Consider the following 18,111-nt stretch of genomic DNA (forward strand, 5'->3'; position numbering starts at 1 on the left):
TAACAAATTAGTTTGAGCAGCTGGTGTATAAACAATGATAAAATGTTGAACAAAGCATTTTCCACATAATCTGTGTGTGTGTGTGTTTTACCTGCAGCTGAGAGTTGAGGTCATCTCTCTGAGCTAACAGAGTCTCCTGTTCAGCTCTTCTCTGCTGCAGCTCAGCCGTCAGCGCCTCCTGCTGCTCACGCAACAGATTCATCTCCTGCGTCTTCACCGTCTGGATCTGCACACATCAGTCAGTGCCTTTATTTATCTTTTGTGTTTTTCATTGAACAGTATGTGCTGGTGAAGAATAATATAGAGACAGGGCCACAGACTATTAACAGCATAAATATTGTCTAGTAAACACCAGATTAAAGGCAACTTTAGACTACTGTATATGACAGAGCAATTGAACAACATCCCAGAACTGTACTTCATTTAGTTAAAATACTAAGGAGACAGTAGATGACCGCAGATGTTAGACGACGGTGGATGATCTGGGATGAAAGAGGGGTTAGTCCCTGAAAAACTCGTAACATCTGGTTTTAGCCTACCCCCACATTGTGTTATTAAATGTCTACAGCAGAGCTTTGCCTATTTGACAATTAGTGTAGCTTGGAAAAACATTACAATCCATAGAGACGTGCGGGTTACAAAGATGTATGCTTGTCTTGTGATTTTGGGGAAAAGTGGTACTTTCAAGTTTCCAACAGCATACACTTGACACAAGATGTGGAGGCTTAAAATTTGTCACTTCAGGGTGATCTTTGTTCTCGAAACCATGTGTGGATCATCCCAGATCAGTACCAGCCCACAAGGTCAGATGGAGTAAAGTCTGTACCATCAGTGAAGAGGATGAGATGGATTATTCACAGTACACTGGGATAAATAAACTTCAGCAATTTTCTTTAGTGTCAGGGTTATTGTAAAGGAGCTGATCATTATATTAAGCTCTACATGAGGTAAATGTTCTCAAATACTTAATACCAACTACTCAGCACCTAATGGCTCCTTACTATACATGTGCTTTAAGACAATATTTACCACTAGTACCTAAAGCAGCAGCTTAAGGCTCTAATTCTGGGTTCTAAGCACGGTTCTAGAGGCTCAATTTGGTTTCAGACTATGAATCTGAAGCACTAAACAAAAGGTTCTATGTAAAGTCATACATATAGTTACCTGCTCAAGAGCACACAGATTAGTCCTGAGAACACTGTTGTCCTGTAAGATGGGTCACAGTTTATTACTGAACAGGGTCAATGATAATTGGTCTGCACCTTCTCTACCTTAACAGTATCCAAAGCACCTTACACTGTCTATTATTTACCCATTTGTGCTCTAAATCAGAGATGTTTTCAGATTTGGTCCTCAGAGCTACTTTATACACACATCAGCCATAACATTAGGACAGTGAATACAATAGCACCTGGAATTGGGCATCATACCTTAGGCACCAAGTCAACCTTCTGTTGACGTATTGGAAGCAGAAAACATGGGCAAACATAATGATTTTAGCCACTTTGACAAGAGGGAAACTGTGTTGTGTAGATGAAAGGGTCAGAGCAACAAGACTCCAGCTCCAGCTTCTGGTATGTTCTTGGTCTGCACTGTTCAGCACCTACAGTACCGAAAGTGGTCCAAGGAACAAAAACTGGTGAACTGGTGACAGGTTGATCCACATGGGCAGTGAAGGCTGGCTTGTGTAGTACAGAGCTACTTTGACACGTACCACCTACTTGATCATTGTTGCTGACCATGTACACACATTCAAGAAAATGTATTTCCTGAGGCAGTGGCCTGTTTCAGCAGAATAATGCAACGTGCCACACTGCAAAAATGGTTCAAGAATAGTTTGAGGAACACAACAAGTTCGAGGTGTTGACTTGGCTTCCAAAGTCTAAAGATCTCATTCCAATCGAACATCTGTGGAATGTGCTGGAAAAACAAGTCTGATCCATGGAGGCCCCAGCTCACAACTTCAAGGATCTGCTATCTGTGGCTTGGTGTCAGATACCACAGCAGGAATTCAGAAGGTCTAATGAGTCCATGCTTCGATGACATCAATATTAGGAGGGTGGTCATAAAGTTATGGTTGATCAGTATAAGCTTTAGTTTCTACAAACATTATGTGTATGTAGTTTTTTTCTGTATATTTTTATTATTATTGCAGTTTTAATTTTTTACGTTCAATTTATAGAAAGGAGTTAGAAGGTCACACGCATAGCTTGCGTGTATTTCATGCACCATTAAAAGGTTTCATGCAGTTAAAGGAGTCGTGAAATCACACAGGAGTCAGCTGAGCTTGTGACACAACCTTTCACACTGCTCACATGTTGTCTTTTACAGCACATGATCATTCATACATAGAAAGTAGAGCTAAAGTGACATTTATTAGATTGTTTGGAATTTTGTGATTCTTCTTCTTGTGAACCCAATATCGTGTATTGTATCCTCTTGTGAGCCAAGTGTATCATCTGCTGTATAATGCTGCTTAATATTCTCAGTTTTTTCTTTATTTTATGACAACATGGCTACTCAGCAGAACGTGGTTTTAGGATCAGTTTTCTAAAAAAATTCTTAAGATGAATATATAGCACTTTATACATGTCTTTCAATCAGTCAGGTAATCTTCAGAGATAACTCTAATATTCTCCAGGTGTATCACATGTTTTATGGCAGCTGGGTTAGTCCTCAGAGACGGTGTATTGTTAGGGTTCTATGGAGTGTTCACAGGTTTATTACCTGTTAAATGGGTAAATCATCTATATGATGTTCTCTAGGTTTATTACCTGTTCTAGAGCAGCTAGGTTTGTCCTCAGAGCATCATTCTCCTGCAGGATGCTGTCCACCTGCTCCTGACTGACTGCACTCTGATTGGCTACCTGCAGTACCAGTACACCACAGGCAGGGAGCAGAGGAGAGGGAAGGACAGAAAGAAAAGAACGTCAGAAAGAAACCAGGAAAGAATTACACATAAAAGTTAAGAAAGAAGCAGTGAAGAAAGGCAAATTAAAGCAGAAGCTAAATCAAGAACAGACCAATATTACACAAAGATAAAAACACAAAGATAAAATAGATCAGACAAGGAGAACAAGAAAGGAAAAGGCAAGTCAGAAACAACAACAGAGCAGTAGGAAATATTTCCAGCCACCAAATGAAGATCAGGAAGAAAAAATCAACTATTGAGCTCTGTCTCTAACAAAAACTAATTTCTGTGAGTAAGAGTACAGTTTTTTAAATTAAATCATTCGACACATAAACATCTTCACAGAAAAGTGACAGAACAAAACAGCAGGTCTGAAAGTTAATCTCAAACATTCTTCTTTCATTGAAACTGTGAAACATTTGTATCTTCAAGAGCAACAAAGGACTTTTACCTCAGGAACATGTTTCCAAAAAAATCCAGAATAAGACAGGAAAATGTGTTTTTTCCATGTCAGCCCACTGACCAGATTAAGGCCTTATTCACATATGAAACCTGACAAAGTCCAGAGAATCAGGGCTGGACAATGCCCAGAGTTGTCGGTTTCACACATGCGACAGAAATCTTCAGAGTCAGAAGCATTATCACAGGAGAAACATGATTTCAGTGATGGGTGGCACCAGGCCAGAGTGTGCAAAAGACATGACATGATAAACATCCAAGCTGTGCATCAAAAAAGGAAGGAAGCTGTGACAGTTGCCCGATAGAAATGTGGTTAACATGCCCATTCACTCATCTTCCACCAATTACAGGTAGAGCAGCGTGTTCTATCCACACACAGCCTCGCTCATATCATTCGGACTTTGTAAAAGGGGGGTCACAGGTTAAAGTCCAGGTTCAGTCTGGGCCATCTCACATACACCGCCTCGGTGAAAAAGGTCGAATAAACACTGCGTGTTGTGTTGTGTGTAACCCTGACCTGAGCTTTTCCAAACTGACGGAAAAGGTCAAATCAGTAAAGTCCAAAACTGTGCACAGCAGAACAGTGGTCATTACCTATGTTGATACTGTCAAACAACATCAACAAAAACTATTATTTTAACAGTTTGGGACTAACTGCTGTTTAACATGTACTAGTTACTGGCTTTGAATTCTCCTTCAGTTGTCTGACAACAAAAGTATTTGCACATTAGAATAACAATATTATAAATTTTGTTGCATTTACACACATCAGAACAGATCTGAGACTGATCGAAGGTTTAACAGCTTGTCTCCCAAGCAGATTAACCGACCGCGTCATCTAATCCCCATCAGCGCGTTGACAGCATCGTTAAAAAGACAATTTTCTACTGCCTCAAACTTTTTTCCAATCAAGCATTTTAAACACCATTACAGCCGACAGAACACACAGCTGGTCATTAACCTGACCTCATGAGGATTTTGACAAACAACAACATGACATAAGGATCAGCCAACGGTCTCACTCCTTTACCAAACAGTTATGATGTGCTGATGTGCTGATGTGCTGATGTGCTGCGTGTTAACTAAAGGCCGACGAGGAACAGACAGAGCTCTGTACTGAAAACACCTGGTAAATGATGTGAATGTGACTTTTTTTCACATGACAAACTGTCCTTTACATAGACACAGTCCAGTTGGCTGTTTAACCAGACATCTGTAAATGAGTGTGGTGACGAGTTTCTAGCTCAAATCTTGTTTTATAGATAGAGATCAATTTCTATATCACAAATGTACCTGAAAGGGCTTCACAGTCTGTCCAGTTCAGAGTTTCTACCCTGAGCTAAGACTCACAGGGTTATGTTGGAAAAACACATACAAAGCAGCGGCTTCTTGTTCACTGAAGAGCTCAACATCCTCCTTTCTCCGTCCTCTCTCATTTTCCAATCCCCTTCACATTCCCAGTCCCACCTCTCTGTCGCTGATGGATTTAAGTTTATGTTTGTTACCTGGTCTTTCAGAGTCTGCAGGGCCAGTTCATGCTCTTTGTCTTTGCTCTGCAGCTGCTCTGTCAGCTCTGCTGTCATCTAAACCACAACACAAAGACACATCAGTGTGTCTGGATTTTAACCAAACTTAAAGCCTGTTGGTAAAATGTAGGCAGGTAAAGAAAGAAAAATGGAAACCACTTAACTATTAATAGATTGTTACCAGTAATGGTGCAGAAAGTCACACAGAACAAAAGGACAATTTGCTAAGTTGTGCTGTGTGTCACCGAGCTCTGACCTGACTGGCTGCCATGAGGTCTGACTGCAGTTTCTGGATACGGGTGTTCATGGCTTTCAGCTCCTCCTCTTTCCTCTGGTTGATCTCATCGATCTTTGTCCTTCAGAGACACAAAAACACAAGAGGTCAGTGTCAGCTGTGAAGTAGTAGCAAAGGTAGTAGTCGTTACAGTAACAGGCACAAAATCAAGAGAGATACAAACTGTAGTAACACATGTACTGTAAAAAGTGTAGAAGTGCCCACAGCACAAAAGAGCATTTGTGGCAGAAGCTGTAGTACAGTAAAGGTGACCAGGGCCTGAAATTCATTTTTCAAAAAGCAGAGCAATCCCCCCTTACATGCTTCACATGGGGTGGGGAAACTAAGGGGGAGCTCCTTCTTATCTCACATCTTCTTATCTCTTATCGGCACTTTCCTCTAACTAATGGAATTCTCTAAACCATTGCTGCCATCGACACTGATCGGCCAATACATTAGTACTGGTGGTCTTAATAATGTCACAAAGGGCCGGGGTCAGCATGTCACTGTGGGTGGTCTGCAGCTACCCAGCAACATGTCTGTGTACAGATGTGCTAGAAGTACACAAACTCAAGTAAAAGTGCAGTCAAATACAAGTACCACTTCAAATCTTCCATTTAAGCAAAAGTACGAAGCAGACTAACTGCATTATACTTACATTACGAAAGTAGAAGTACACAAGTAACAAATCACATCGTTTGATTTGTTAATTGCTCAACTGCCCCACCAGCAATTTGGAGTTCAGTTCCTTGGTCTTGCCCAAGGATACTTTGACACGTAACCGGGGGGGGACCGGGAGTCGAACCACTGACCCCTAACCGTAGACAGCTGCCAACTGAGCTAAAGCAGCCCCTAAATAAGTGCTAATCTTAACCCAGTCCGGCACAGACCACCATGTCCTCTTACCATCTTCATAAATGACTGAAATCAATAGATTAAGAACAGAGACAGTTTTCAGTGGCAGCATAACTGATGTTCACAATCTGCGGCTAAAACCTGGAAATTAGATCAGACTGAACCTAATTCATCCTCAAATACATGTTTGTCGATGCTCAGTAGAAATAATAAATATAAGTATACTGTATACACAGCAGCAGACAGGCCAAGCATGTCCATAAAATATGTCTTTACACATTTACAGCCTACTGACTTTGGCACATCTTGTTTTCCAACAGCTTTTTGCTTTTAAAGTCCTATTTCAGAAAAAAAAAATGAAATGATAAGACTAAAACTTTAACTGCTCAAAGAGTCAGAACAGTTGTTGTGGTGAACGATTAACACAGGTGAATCTGATGCCCACTGACACCTGTCTTCTCTCTGGGTGAGATTGTAGACCCTCCCTGGCTAAAATTTGGCTGATTGGGCATCACTACACAATTAGACTAAACTACTTTGTCTGGAGAAGACAAATCCCTGTCCTCTTTCAGGATCCTGAGGAGTTGATGTTGATGGTGGCAACACTGGGACGTCTGTATTTTATGAGTGACTTCTACTCTGTAACAGCGAGGGGGCAAACATCCTTGTATAGAGAAGGTAAGAAAGTCTGCAGGTGTGTTGCTGTAAATGTGTGCTGGAATTTCCTGCGTTGCTAGATAAGCAGGAATCATTGAAAATGTGCGCAAGTCCTGTAATTCTACAGCACAATTTAGGCTCTGAATGACAGAGGTGTGTGTGAAGTTCTGACCTGCTGTCATTGTACAAAGCCTCCTTCTCTCCCTGCAGATGCTGAAAACTGCAGAAACACAAAAACACAAACTTTCTTAAGCACAAAGAGAAAAACAGTAGTCAAACAGTCTGACTGTACCACATGTTCTCCATGTACTTTTAGCGTGTACACAGTCAGGAGGTGATGAACCGGAACAACAGCTGCTCGATTATCACACTTTGAGGTACAGAGCAGGGCTGGACATTAAGCTGAGATCTTTTACTTGCTCAAGAGCCAATGTCGTCCAAAATAGATTTGTAGGCCTATCAAATTAATTAATAACAGGAACTTAGGCAAATATTTCATACAATATAAATATATAGCCCACACTGGGACATTGTGAATTTAAAGCAAATAACTTATTCATTTGCTTATTTTGTTGTTGTTACACATATAAGTAATTAGAAGATGCAGACAACATTCTATGGCCTACAATACCCTAAGTGGAACAAGCAAATCCTGCTGACACCAAAGTGTCTTAGATTTCTTACCTCTCCTGCTTCTTCTTCAACTTGTCCGACAGCTGCAGAAGACAGGAAGTCACAAATAAACGCTGCCGTTATGTTCCTCAGACAGTTTAATGAACCAATTGCTGACATGATGTCAGGCTTTACACTGTCTGACAAAGTTTACCTTTGTTATCTCCTCCTGCAGCTTGGTGAGTTCAGCCTGTTTGGACACCTGCAGATGACAGGATGCAGACTGTCAGCACAGTCTCAGAGTGAATAAGAGAGAAACTGAGTTTTGTTTAAACACACACTCACTGTCCCTCACTGGCCTATTCCACTTTATTAAGTAAAAATGCTCAAGGCAAATTTAAGATGCAGATAATGTCTAATTTTTGTAACCAACAGCATTTTGGTGAAAAAAATAAAGAAGTTTAACAAGATATAAAATATTTCCATATTCTGAGTTTCTCTATATGATTAATAATCATATATAAAGCACAGTAAAAACTAACTAAAACAAATCAAATTTGTAAGATTTATTCTTCCTCTCCTTCCTTCCTGTTTAACAAATGTACAGCATCTTCTATTAAAGAATTACAGACCATTAAAAAAAAAAACTTGTCCATCTGCTGTGAAGTGAATATTGTGAAAAGGGCACAAGACAAGACGTTAAAAGCGACACAGTTTTCTGCTGACGTATCACTGCTGCTCTCCAGCTGCTGTTTATGCTCCTGCCATGAATTAATTAGTTTCCTCTCACAGAAAACATGTGGACGTTTCATCTGCCACCACTTTTATTTTACTTTTATTTCCTGGTTGTTCTGCCTCGGTGGAGACAGCAACAGCAGGCAGCAGCAAGGAAGAGGATGCTGTTACAGGTTTGCATTTGTTTGCAAAAGACATCGTTTAGCAATGTTTAAAAAAAAAGAGTCGGCCTTATCTAGGCAAGTCTTAAAATGGCACAAAAACAGCAGCAAAGTGAGTTTTTACAAAAGTAAATTCAATGGAATCTAAAAACAATTACTGCATGTAGTGCACTGAAGTATGAATTCAATGTATTTTCCTTTATTTACATTTTATAAAGCATTTTTATTCAACTGTACAGTATTTGGTCATATATTTACACAGCATACTTGTGCAGTGTGTGCAGAATTAAAGTGTGATTTCTGATATTATTCCAAATCCAAAATATCCATCTCAGCATTCACTGTTAAAACATTTACAGGTGATTTATTCTACTTGCTTGAAATTGTCAAATGTCTTTTAGAATGATGCAATACAGAATTGTCAAAATACTTAGACATGATCACTGTAGAAGTAGATGAAATTGTCTATGAAAGCTATTATCGTACTTAAAAAAATAAAAACATGTTAAGAATAAAAGAGTGAAATTAACATATTTTAAAGAAAATAAGCATGAAACTCTCAGGATTCCTTTAGCCTCTGTTGCTACAATTTTCTAGAGCTGCAACTTTTCTAGAATATGCAGAAGCTCAAGGTGCAAACAACTACTGCATTAATGCGGGGAGAAATATTAAGTAATAGATCCTATCAAACAATAAACACAAGCTGATGCTTCAAGAATGGCCCAAATCACACAGTAAGACAGACTTCTCACAGAGGGGACTGTTGTTGGGGTAATTATGTGCACTGCTATCCTCTGTGATTACAGTGACTGGCTGGACAAATTTTAAGTAAATAGATAGAAAAAGATAGATCCTTTACTCATCCCAATGGGAAATTCAAAAATTCACAGTGGCAGATGGATTAAAAATAAAGTCACAAAAATAACTGCCACTTTCTGTAAAACACTTTCTTTGAGGCATCAAAGAAGTCTGAATGATGAGCTGGTGGCAAAGTGGCTACTGTATATGGGCTAAGTAATATCTTTGAATAGAAAATGCGTTTTGTCCTCATTGTTCTTTGATAATTACTCATTATCTTAATGCATATGTATTAATTTCTTGTTGATAAATAATGGTAACTTTCCTAATGTTTGCCTATGTTTTTAAAGAATAATATAATATCCCTGTGACACAGCCAATTTTAACATGGTGTAACACTTTTCATGTTAAGAAAGATTTGGCATATCTGATAATACTGTAATTGTACAACAATAAAAATTCACCTGTGAAAATAGATTGTGCAAAGTGCATTAAATATGTCGCTATCTGAGTTATGATGACCGCAGGTAATGAAAATATTTTTGAGCGTAATAACTACGTGCGGTTATTTAGATGCTCTAATATGCAGAATAACTGTTCTGCTGCTGAACATTTGTGTGTGTATGTGTGAGTTTGTAAGTGAGTGTGTTTGTACCTCCAGGTTGTGGATCTGCTCCCTCAGCAGCCTCTTCTCCTCCTGCTCAGTGTTCAGTGCCATCTCCAGCTCTGGTCCAAAGCAGTGAGTTATTGGACAGAGAGCAGCCGACCAGCCTAGCGCTGCCTGCTTAGCTACAATCTTCTCTACGCTCTTCTCTGACAGGCCTAAAGGGGGCGCTGCACACAGCAGGGGCAGTCTGTTAGGCCAGACACACACTACACAAGCTCCTCACTCAGCATGTATCCGGAGGAGATTTGAACAGGTCTGAAGCTGGGATTTTCTGGCTTAGCTACAAAGGTGTGTATTCACTGACAACATGTTTATGTGAGATGCACTGTTTTCAGAGATTAATAAACATGATGCTGAAAATAGTTAAAATAAAAATAAGAAACTTAATGCATTTGCTGCTGTCCTAGGGTCTAAACTGTTCCCTCTTTATTCCTGTCACAGTACAGCTGCTCTGATCACACCCCACTCACACATGATCTAATCGTTGTGGCTCCTCTGATATGGCGTCTGACTCTGTTACATTAATCTGCACTGTCACATTTTGCCTTTTACTCATGTTGGACATTTTTGTTAATGAAACTTTCCTACAAATGAAATGGAACAGGAGCCCAATGATGGTGCCTTCAGATTATTTAAGTGGCATTGGTTATGTTAATGATGTGGTTTTCATTACGCTGAAGATTGTGCAGTTAACAGAGTTTGGTGAGTCTAACTTGGCAGCTCGATTTAACCTTTAATTACAATCAGGTGTAAAGTCATAATTGTGGGAAACGCTCTCCTATGATTGTTAGGCGCATCAATTAACTTACTGTAATTTTGTGGTAACTATCGAAATACTCATTAAGTTCTGTTTTGTAGCTATGCCAGAAAACACCGGATGCCCAAGTTTGAAAATCAGTTTGATATTTCTGTTTACTAGTGTTTAACAGTAAAACACGTTTTATTTTCACTGGGTCAGATGGTAGTGTGTGCCTGCCCTGAGCCAGCTAGCTGCTCTACGCTTAAATCAAGACAAGCTGCGGGTTCATCATAAATTCTCAAATATAAACCAAAAATAGAGCCGTAACAGAGACACAAAAAAACACTAACATTTATGAGCGGTAGAATCACCTGTACTTAAATAAATTACAGCCTTTCTGTAGGCAACACAAGTATTTGAGAATTCATGGTAACAAGCACCATAAAGGGCCAAACTGGTGGGTTTGTGGTTCAGAGTTATTTTTTACTACGCACAATTTTCTTTTAGAATCATTTCCTTTCTTCCAGGAAGCTGTCATGTGAAAATCAACCTGCAAATACTTGCTGAGACAAATTCGTGCAAATAATTTCATATCATACAGTCTGAGATCTGCTCTCAGCTACGATACTAATATATATAACAATATAAAATTATGTTGACTGTGATGCCTTATGTCTTTGCAGATTTTAAAACAAACCAATCTGGTCCTTTAAGGTTATGAAAAAGTTAGTGAGCAGATGAAATAAATAAAGCCTGGTCATGACTTTAGTTCACTGAAGTACACGCTACAACACTTTAGTGCACTGTGCATTGTAAGAATAACTGGTCACACTGTGCTGTGTGACACTTTTCTAATGGTCTAATCCCACGTCCACACGCAAACCCAACACTAAAAGTCTCTTCTAATGAGTGAGTGGCCTCACTCATCAGGGCATGAAATGACTCCATTTGTGTTGTTTAAAACCTCTTATAAACCCATCGGTGACCCAGACAAATACGAGCTGAGAGCCATAGACAGAAAGCGTTGGTTTGAGTCTGCACGAGATATTTTGATGAGTATTTTTTTTTAAAGGTAAAAATTTAGAAGAGCTCATCTGTAAAATGATGTGAGTGATGCTGAATGCATCGAAAACAAGCAAAGCACTCAACTCTACACAACTCTGTTCGATTCTTTCAAAGTAAAATAATCAAAAAGGTTTGTGATTACTGAAGGACAAAAAGCAGCAGGAAGCAAAGCTTCATGTGACTTTAGGGATCGTAACTCCTATTTCTTCTCATGAAAATCAGATGTTTGTTCGTCTCTAACTGTTGAATCAGTACTGACACAGACTATAGTCCTGTGCAAATTATCATCTTCTATCTCAGCATCTTATATAATAAACCGTCATTAAAGATTTGTCAAGAAACAAAGAATTGTTATTATGAAATGCAAGAAAAATTGTTCAAAAAAACTTACCATGTAATTGATTCTCTCTCTGTTCCACCTGAGCCTCCGTCTGCAAAACCAAGAGAGTCAGATTTGTGGCAAAAAAGTACATTTTATTAGTGACCCTAATTCACTTTTGTAGTTAAGAGATGTGGAGAAGCATAGATTCCAGCAAAACAACAAATATAGTGCAGCTTGAAAGTTTATGAACCCCTCTGTTTCTGTATACAACATAAGATTTGTTTTGTATTATTGTGCAAAATGATCTTAATAATCTTTTAGCATGGCAAAAGTATGTGAACCTCTAGGATTAATAATTCATTTAAGAGGGAAATTTACAGTCAGGTGTTTGAGCTGTGAGTCTGGAAGGTCCTGCTTTATTTAAGGAAGAGAAACCTTAACAACTTATAATTTGACACTTTTGACCCGTGAACTAGAGTTTATGGAAAACATGCTCAAATTGTACCAAACACAATGAATAAATAAGATTCTGTTTTAAAACCCACACTATTTATCTAAAGTCACATGGAAAACTATTGACATAAAAATGTGAGGAAGCTATTTAAAAGGGGGGGTGGGGCTGTCAATCACCTGTTCTAGTCTCTCATTGGGTCTCTCTGCTGATAGCTCCGCTCCCTTCCCCATGACATCAGAGACTCCATTGGCACTAGGTGACCCATCAGTCTCTGTCGTGGTGCTCTGGTTGCCCTGGGCGACCGCCGGTTTCTGTAGCTCTTGGTCGAAGCGCTCCTGGAGGGCTACAGGAGAATAACACTTCTGATCAGAGACAATTTATTTATTACACACACCTGACCTGACTTCTTTTTCCAGGAAGAATCATTAAATCTACAAGAAATGGGACATGTCTATATAAAAGTAAAAATCCATGTAAAATGAACCTTTATTCTAAAGTAAAGCTCCTACAAGGAAAATCTGCATCATAATAACCCCACTTACCACCTAAAAGCATGACAACATGCACAACTAACAACACACATTTACAACTGTACAGAAGCATTTATGATATCTGTCTATGTGAAAACCAAACCTGCAAGTTGCATTAATTACTCAGGTCTGACATATAATTGTTTAACATTTGAAAGACTGCATTAAAATTCTGATGTTTTTGTGCAAACATTTGCACTTTGGTGAAGTTGGCACCTTGTGATCAATTTTATAAAAAAAGTTTAAACTGATATATAAAGTGGAGGTCAAAAAAAGTAAAGATGCTACCTAATAACATTTTTAATAAATGTATTACTTTTTAAACATGTTTTCTTTTTGATATTAAATATATTTTTGTGTTCATCAGTGTAAAAAATGCTGCATAAAGCAACGCACCTTTCATTTTCTTTTGTAGGGTAGAGTTTTCAGCCTGGAGGCGCAGCAGCTCTCCATCAACAGGACTAGAGGCTGGTTTTGGTGAAAGACTGGATACTGAGGCTTCTCCTCCTTCCTTCAGTCCCTTGTTCTCCAGTTCCAGCTGCTCGATCTGTGTACACAGCTAGACAGCACAGGAAGCAAACATTGGCCACGCTAAGATTAGAAAGTGTCATGCACTGTCTGTACCTCTAGAGAACCAATAGTTTGTGAACGTTACCTTGGACAGTTCAGTCATCAGTGTGCTGTTCTGTAATCTAAAGTCTTCCTCCTGACTGTGGAGTTTCCCCTGAAGCATCTCATTCTCACTCAGCAACGCGTCCACCTCCTACAAAGCACAACCATTCATAAACTGCAGTTTTGTTTTTTACTGACTTTTTTTAGTTTTTACTGAAACTAAAATGAAATTACAATGTTAAAACCACAACAGAGTGTACACAATACCAAGCAATCTAAAGCCACTGTATAGGCTTTAATCAGACATGAAGAGTGTGTGTGTGTGTGTGTGTGTGTGTAGGTGTGTGTGTGTGTGTGTGTGTGTGTGTGTGTGTGTGTGTGTGTGTGTGTGTGTGTGTGTGTGTGTAGACAGGTGATAACCAGCAGATGGTGCTACAGGTCAGTGTAAACCTGTGTTAACAATAGTGGATAGAAAAAAACTCACCTGAGCTTTCTTACTCTTATTTAAAGCCTGAAGAGACAAAATTAAAAGGTGTAATAATTATTCAATGAGCAAAATGGGTGACAATATAAAACATTCTGGAAACAAACCTTCACATTAAATGAAAACAAATATACCAGAAAATGTTATTAAAAGTTATTTTTACCTTTTGTGCTTTGACAAAATCTCTCTCCAAAGCCGCATTCTTCTGACGGAGAGCGTTCAGTTCTGAAACAATAAATGTTACAAGTGAAAATTAAAAGTTTGGATGGTCAGCGCGCTGTTCACTGAGACATAATCACTTATTTTCACCTTATAGAACAGAAAACGCACCACTTTGATGACGCTGTTTTCATCTTTTCTCAATCCCCCTCCACCCAGATTTCTCTTGTTAGGAAGTTATAAGAATCGGTTACAACATTAAGTTGTTGCACTAGTATTAGGTCATGTACTTTTACTGCTGATACTTAAGTACATTCTCTAATACTTCTGCACTCATTTAAGTAGGGCTGTGATTGCATAACCCATAAATCTTGTACTAGAACTTTGTTAAGTATAGTTTTTGAATACTTCTTCGGCCCTCTGTCTTATAACCAGACAAAACATCCATGGACACTAAAAGACTTTAAGACATAGCCTGACGTTTAGCTGTGATCCAGCTACCTACCAATAGTATCTGTCTGAAATCATGGGACTGACACAAGTTATTGCAACAGCAGCCTTGTGAAGTCTTGTTTTTACTGCTTCAGGCAGTTTCCACAATACTGTACTTTCTGTCTCAATCCTTACACAGACACTACCAATGTACAGACCTAAACACACAGAAGTTATGTCACTGAATCTATTTAACATGTGGTTTCAAACATGTCTCCATAACAAAAGGCATCACAGCATCATTAACACAGATTCACAGTAAAACTCCTTTATTCTTCTTACTGTAAAATGCTTCAGTTTCAACCTGATTTAATACACGTCTTCATTTTGTAGGCGGTTTACAGTCCAGGATATAAGTCTTTGGACCATTCCTGATGTATTATTATTGTATGAATGTATTATTGAGGAAATAAAACATTGGCTGCAAATAATCAAAGCATGGAGCCTAAACCAGGAACATGAACATAACCACCTTCAGTGAAAGAAACATTTTACCTGCTGTGTTCTTCCTGAGATCATCAGACAGCTGATAGTTCTGAGTCCGCAGTTCCAAGAGCTGAGCCTGTGCAGGCACATACAAAGATACACAAGGTGACAATGATGGTGTGTGTGTATTATTATCTCTGTATCTCATGTTTAATTATACTATTTTTAATCTAATTTTAAACAGAAGTCATACCTACAATGAGGAGTGAAACTTCACATCTGGTCTGTGACCACAATGAATGTCAACAAATCTCAAGAATATCTGACCTACTATAAATGTAACAATTACAATGTATTATTTCTTATAGTAAATATAGCCCATATGATAAGTAGGTGAACCTTCAAATTACAACTGGATTTTGATACAAATAAAAATTTCAGTGGACTTTGTTAGGGCTCTCTTACATCAAAACCACACAGACACACAAGTTTTAGCTGATAGTAGCCTGTGTTAGCGAAATAATCATCAGAGTTCAAAACCTGGATTAACAACAGGCAGGTTTAAACCTGGAGCAAATAAACCTTAACATTATTACACTTTACCCATTTGCTTCATTTGTTAATATAAAGTGTGATAAAATACTACAACTAGATGCAAACTAGCTCATATTTACCAATTCTGTGAGGACCTGAGAAATTAGAATAATCAAACCTCAGCAGCTAAATCTGTGACATCAAGATCTCACAACTGCAGAATAATCATACAAAATCAGTTTCTTTTCACCCGACCCAACCTTACTGTTCCAGCTTTGTCAAGGTTTTTATTTAAGCCAATTCTTTTGTTTAAATATGTCATAAAGCATTGTCAAATTAATAGAGATTACTATTTGTAAATATTAAATATATATTTGTGTATATTGAGTTTTTTCTCACCATAATGACTATATTGATTGTGATGATTTTAGATCAATAAAAAGATACAGTATAAGGTGCAGTAGAAGCAAAATACTACGCATACTTTAGTGTTTATTTAATTGTATGTATTTGCATTTGTTTGTGACGTTACATTTAACCTCTTTGTACCTTCTGGTCTCTAAGGGTTTTCCAGATAACCCTGAGATAAACATTGCCAATCACCTGCATCAGGTGTGTTCAGTGAGTCAAAAGTTCAAAGATACCATCTTGGATGAGGGTGGAGAGAATGGAAATCTTCCCGCTTCTGTCTGAACACACCTGTTCCAGGTAATCAGCAGTGGGCATTAGCTGAACACCAAGCAGAGCAGGGGTCTCTGAGGAACAGCACTGACAAGCACTTTTTAGATGACTTTATGTCATTCATTCATTCTTCTATTATACAAGGCAGGCGACGCCTGAAAGCAAACAAAGAAGCTTCTTTGATGATATAACACTCGGGTGTTAGAAAACACTTTTTTACACGCCTGTGTAAAAAGGGAAATTAGTGCATCGCTGTTGGTTTAGACAGTTTAACACCGGTGTACCTAATAAACTGGCGCCTGAGTGTGTGTAAACATCGATGTCAGCAGTTAGCATGCTAACAGGTGGCAGTACAGCCAGACTGACTGGCTCTGGTTTATCTATGCGGCACAAACTTCACATTAAGCCCCGAAAACACAGACTCCTGTGTGTTAGCCTGAGTCCGGACCCCGTGACTCTCATCTGGCCCAGTGTCCCGTGCATGCTAACACGTTAGCTAGCTAACTGACAGCTTGTCGAGAAGCAGGGAGGACGCTGAGCTAGCACCCAGGACTACGCTGACACACGTATAAGAGATTCTTCGTGTTCGGTTCAGTATCACTCGGAACCGAGCTCAGACTGGAGGTCACCGGCCTGACATGACTAAATTAAAGAGCCCTCCCGAGCTAACGCTGAACACCGTTAACCGCTCCCACATCGTAATGGCTAACGCTTAGCATCAGGGAGCTAACGTCTCCATCAGTGATGCCGCACCTGGCTGCAGTGCTGACAGGTGTTTTTCTCGAAGCACTGACAGCTTCATGTGTGTGAGCCCACCGACCTAAAATAACTGCAGTCATGTCTTTCTTACCTGCATCCGATGAAACTCCTCCTCTGACAGAGCCTGCGACATGGCCATGTTTGTCTGGGCTGCCAGCTAGCAGGCTAAGCTAGCGGAGGGGATGGAGCTGCCATCAGAGAAGAGGAAACAAGACAGAGCTCTCACTCTGACGCTGTTTCTGAGTATCCAGAGCGAACGCAGTGTTTTCTGCTGTCCCATAGGACAGAGCCATTGTTTTCTAGCCTGTCTTAAAACAGTAGCCAGGTGCCCACCTAAGAAGATCATTTCCTTGGAAGTGAGGGTGGCAAAAAAGTCACTTTTCTGCACAACATTTTTAAAAATGTGCATTTAATATACAATAGGCCAATCCAAGGCTTCCACAGGTGATTCAAGTAAAATGACCCATTAAAAAGCTACTGCTTTTAAATTCTTTATCTCTAAGCTCAAGTACTATGTGCACACGCTATCATTTACACTCCTGTTAGTACAAGTACTTCACTAGGGAAGTGGTTTCAGTGGGCAACAGTCTAATTGAGTTGACTTTCTGTCAGTTTGCGAATTCAATGAATGAATGAAGTTTCACAGTAAATGAGCAGAAATCCGGTTCTTGAAGTGATTAATGAATTCAACTTTAGCAAAAATGTGGTTGTTATCAGTAGCATCATGTGCAACGGTGTTTAAACATTCTTTAATACACTTTCATTTTTGTCAGTAGCTGAGAAATTACTTTCTTACTGCAGTACTTCTACCTTTACTTTGGACATTGTAGAGCATGTACTTTCAACATGAGTGACACATTTGAATGAGTAATTCTATTCATGAGCTTTTAGGCACTTAAGTTCTGCACAGGTGAAGCTTGTTTCTCCACACTTCTCTTATTTCGGTCCACTGTGAACTCTGAGCTGGAAGGAAATATGTCCAACACATGTTGGTAAATTAAAAGGTGAAGTAATCAATGTCATTAGTTGTTTCTTAATATTTCTTCCTCATTCTCAAACAAACTCAGACGATGGGAAACATGCTTAATTATTTCCCAGTAAATTATTAACTAGAATAACAAGCAGAACTGAAAAATAGACACTGAGGTAAAGAGAGAAGTATGGCGAGAGAGGTAGAGAGCAAACAGAGAGAGAGAGAG

The 18,111-nt window shown here is 39.1% G+C and overlaps 1 protein-coding gene across 6 annotated transcripts in view; it reads right to left on the reverse strand.

Moving 5' to 3' along the window:
• Nucleotides 1-17,381, reverse strand: part of gripap1 (GRIP1 associated protein 1) — a 35,923-nt gene extending 18,542 nt beyond the window's left edge. The window contains exons 1-17 of one of the 6 annotated variants that reach the window (XM_067526006.1): nt 17,004-17,381; nt 15,008-15,074; nt 14,025-14,086; nt 13,862-13,888; nt 13,421-13,528; nt 13,162-13,324; nt 12,412-12,578; nt 11,851-11,890; nt 9,644-9,822; nt 7,509-7,556; nt 7,367-7,398; nt 6,855-6,902; nt 5,153-5,252; nt 4,876-4,953; nt 2,775-2,867; nt 1,165-1,206; nt 92-226 (exon numbers count right to left, since the gene is read on the reverse strand). In XM_067526006.1, the coding sequence (XP_067382107.1) occupies nt 92-226; nt 1,165-1,206; nt 2,775-2,867; nt 4,876-4,953; nt 5,153-5,252; nt 6,855-6,902; nt 7,367-7,398; nt 7,509-7,556; nt 9,644-9,822; nt 11,851-11,890; nt 12,412-12,578; nt 13,162-13,324; nt 13,421-13,528; nt 13,862-13,888; nt 14,025-14,086; nt 15,008-15,074; nt 17,004-17,051 (1,437 nt within the window). In that variant the 5' untranslated portion in view covers nt 17,052-17,381. The remainder of the gene's footprint in view (nt 1-91; nt 227-1,164; nt 1,207-2,774; nt 2,868-4,875; nt 4,954-5,152; nt 5,253-6,854; nt 6,903-7,366; nt 7,399-7,508; nt 7,557-9,643; nt 9,823-11,850; nt 11,891-12,411; nt 12,579-13,161; nt 13,325-13,420; nt 13,529-13,861; nt 13,889-14,024; nt 14,087-15,007; nt 15,075-17,003) is intronic. The other 5 variants (XM_067526002.1, XM_067526004.1, XM_067526003.1 and 2 more) reach the window with 5 other exon arrangements.
• Between the last annotated feature and the right edge of the window lie 730 nt (nt 17,382-18,111).

This window comes from Channa argus, chromosome 13, assembly GCF_033026475.1.
Source record: "Channa argus isolate prfri chromosome 13, Channa argus male v1.0, whole genome shotgun sequence".
NCBI lineage: Eukaryota > Metazoa > Chordata > Actinopteri > Anabantiformes > Channidae > Channa > Channa argus.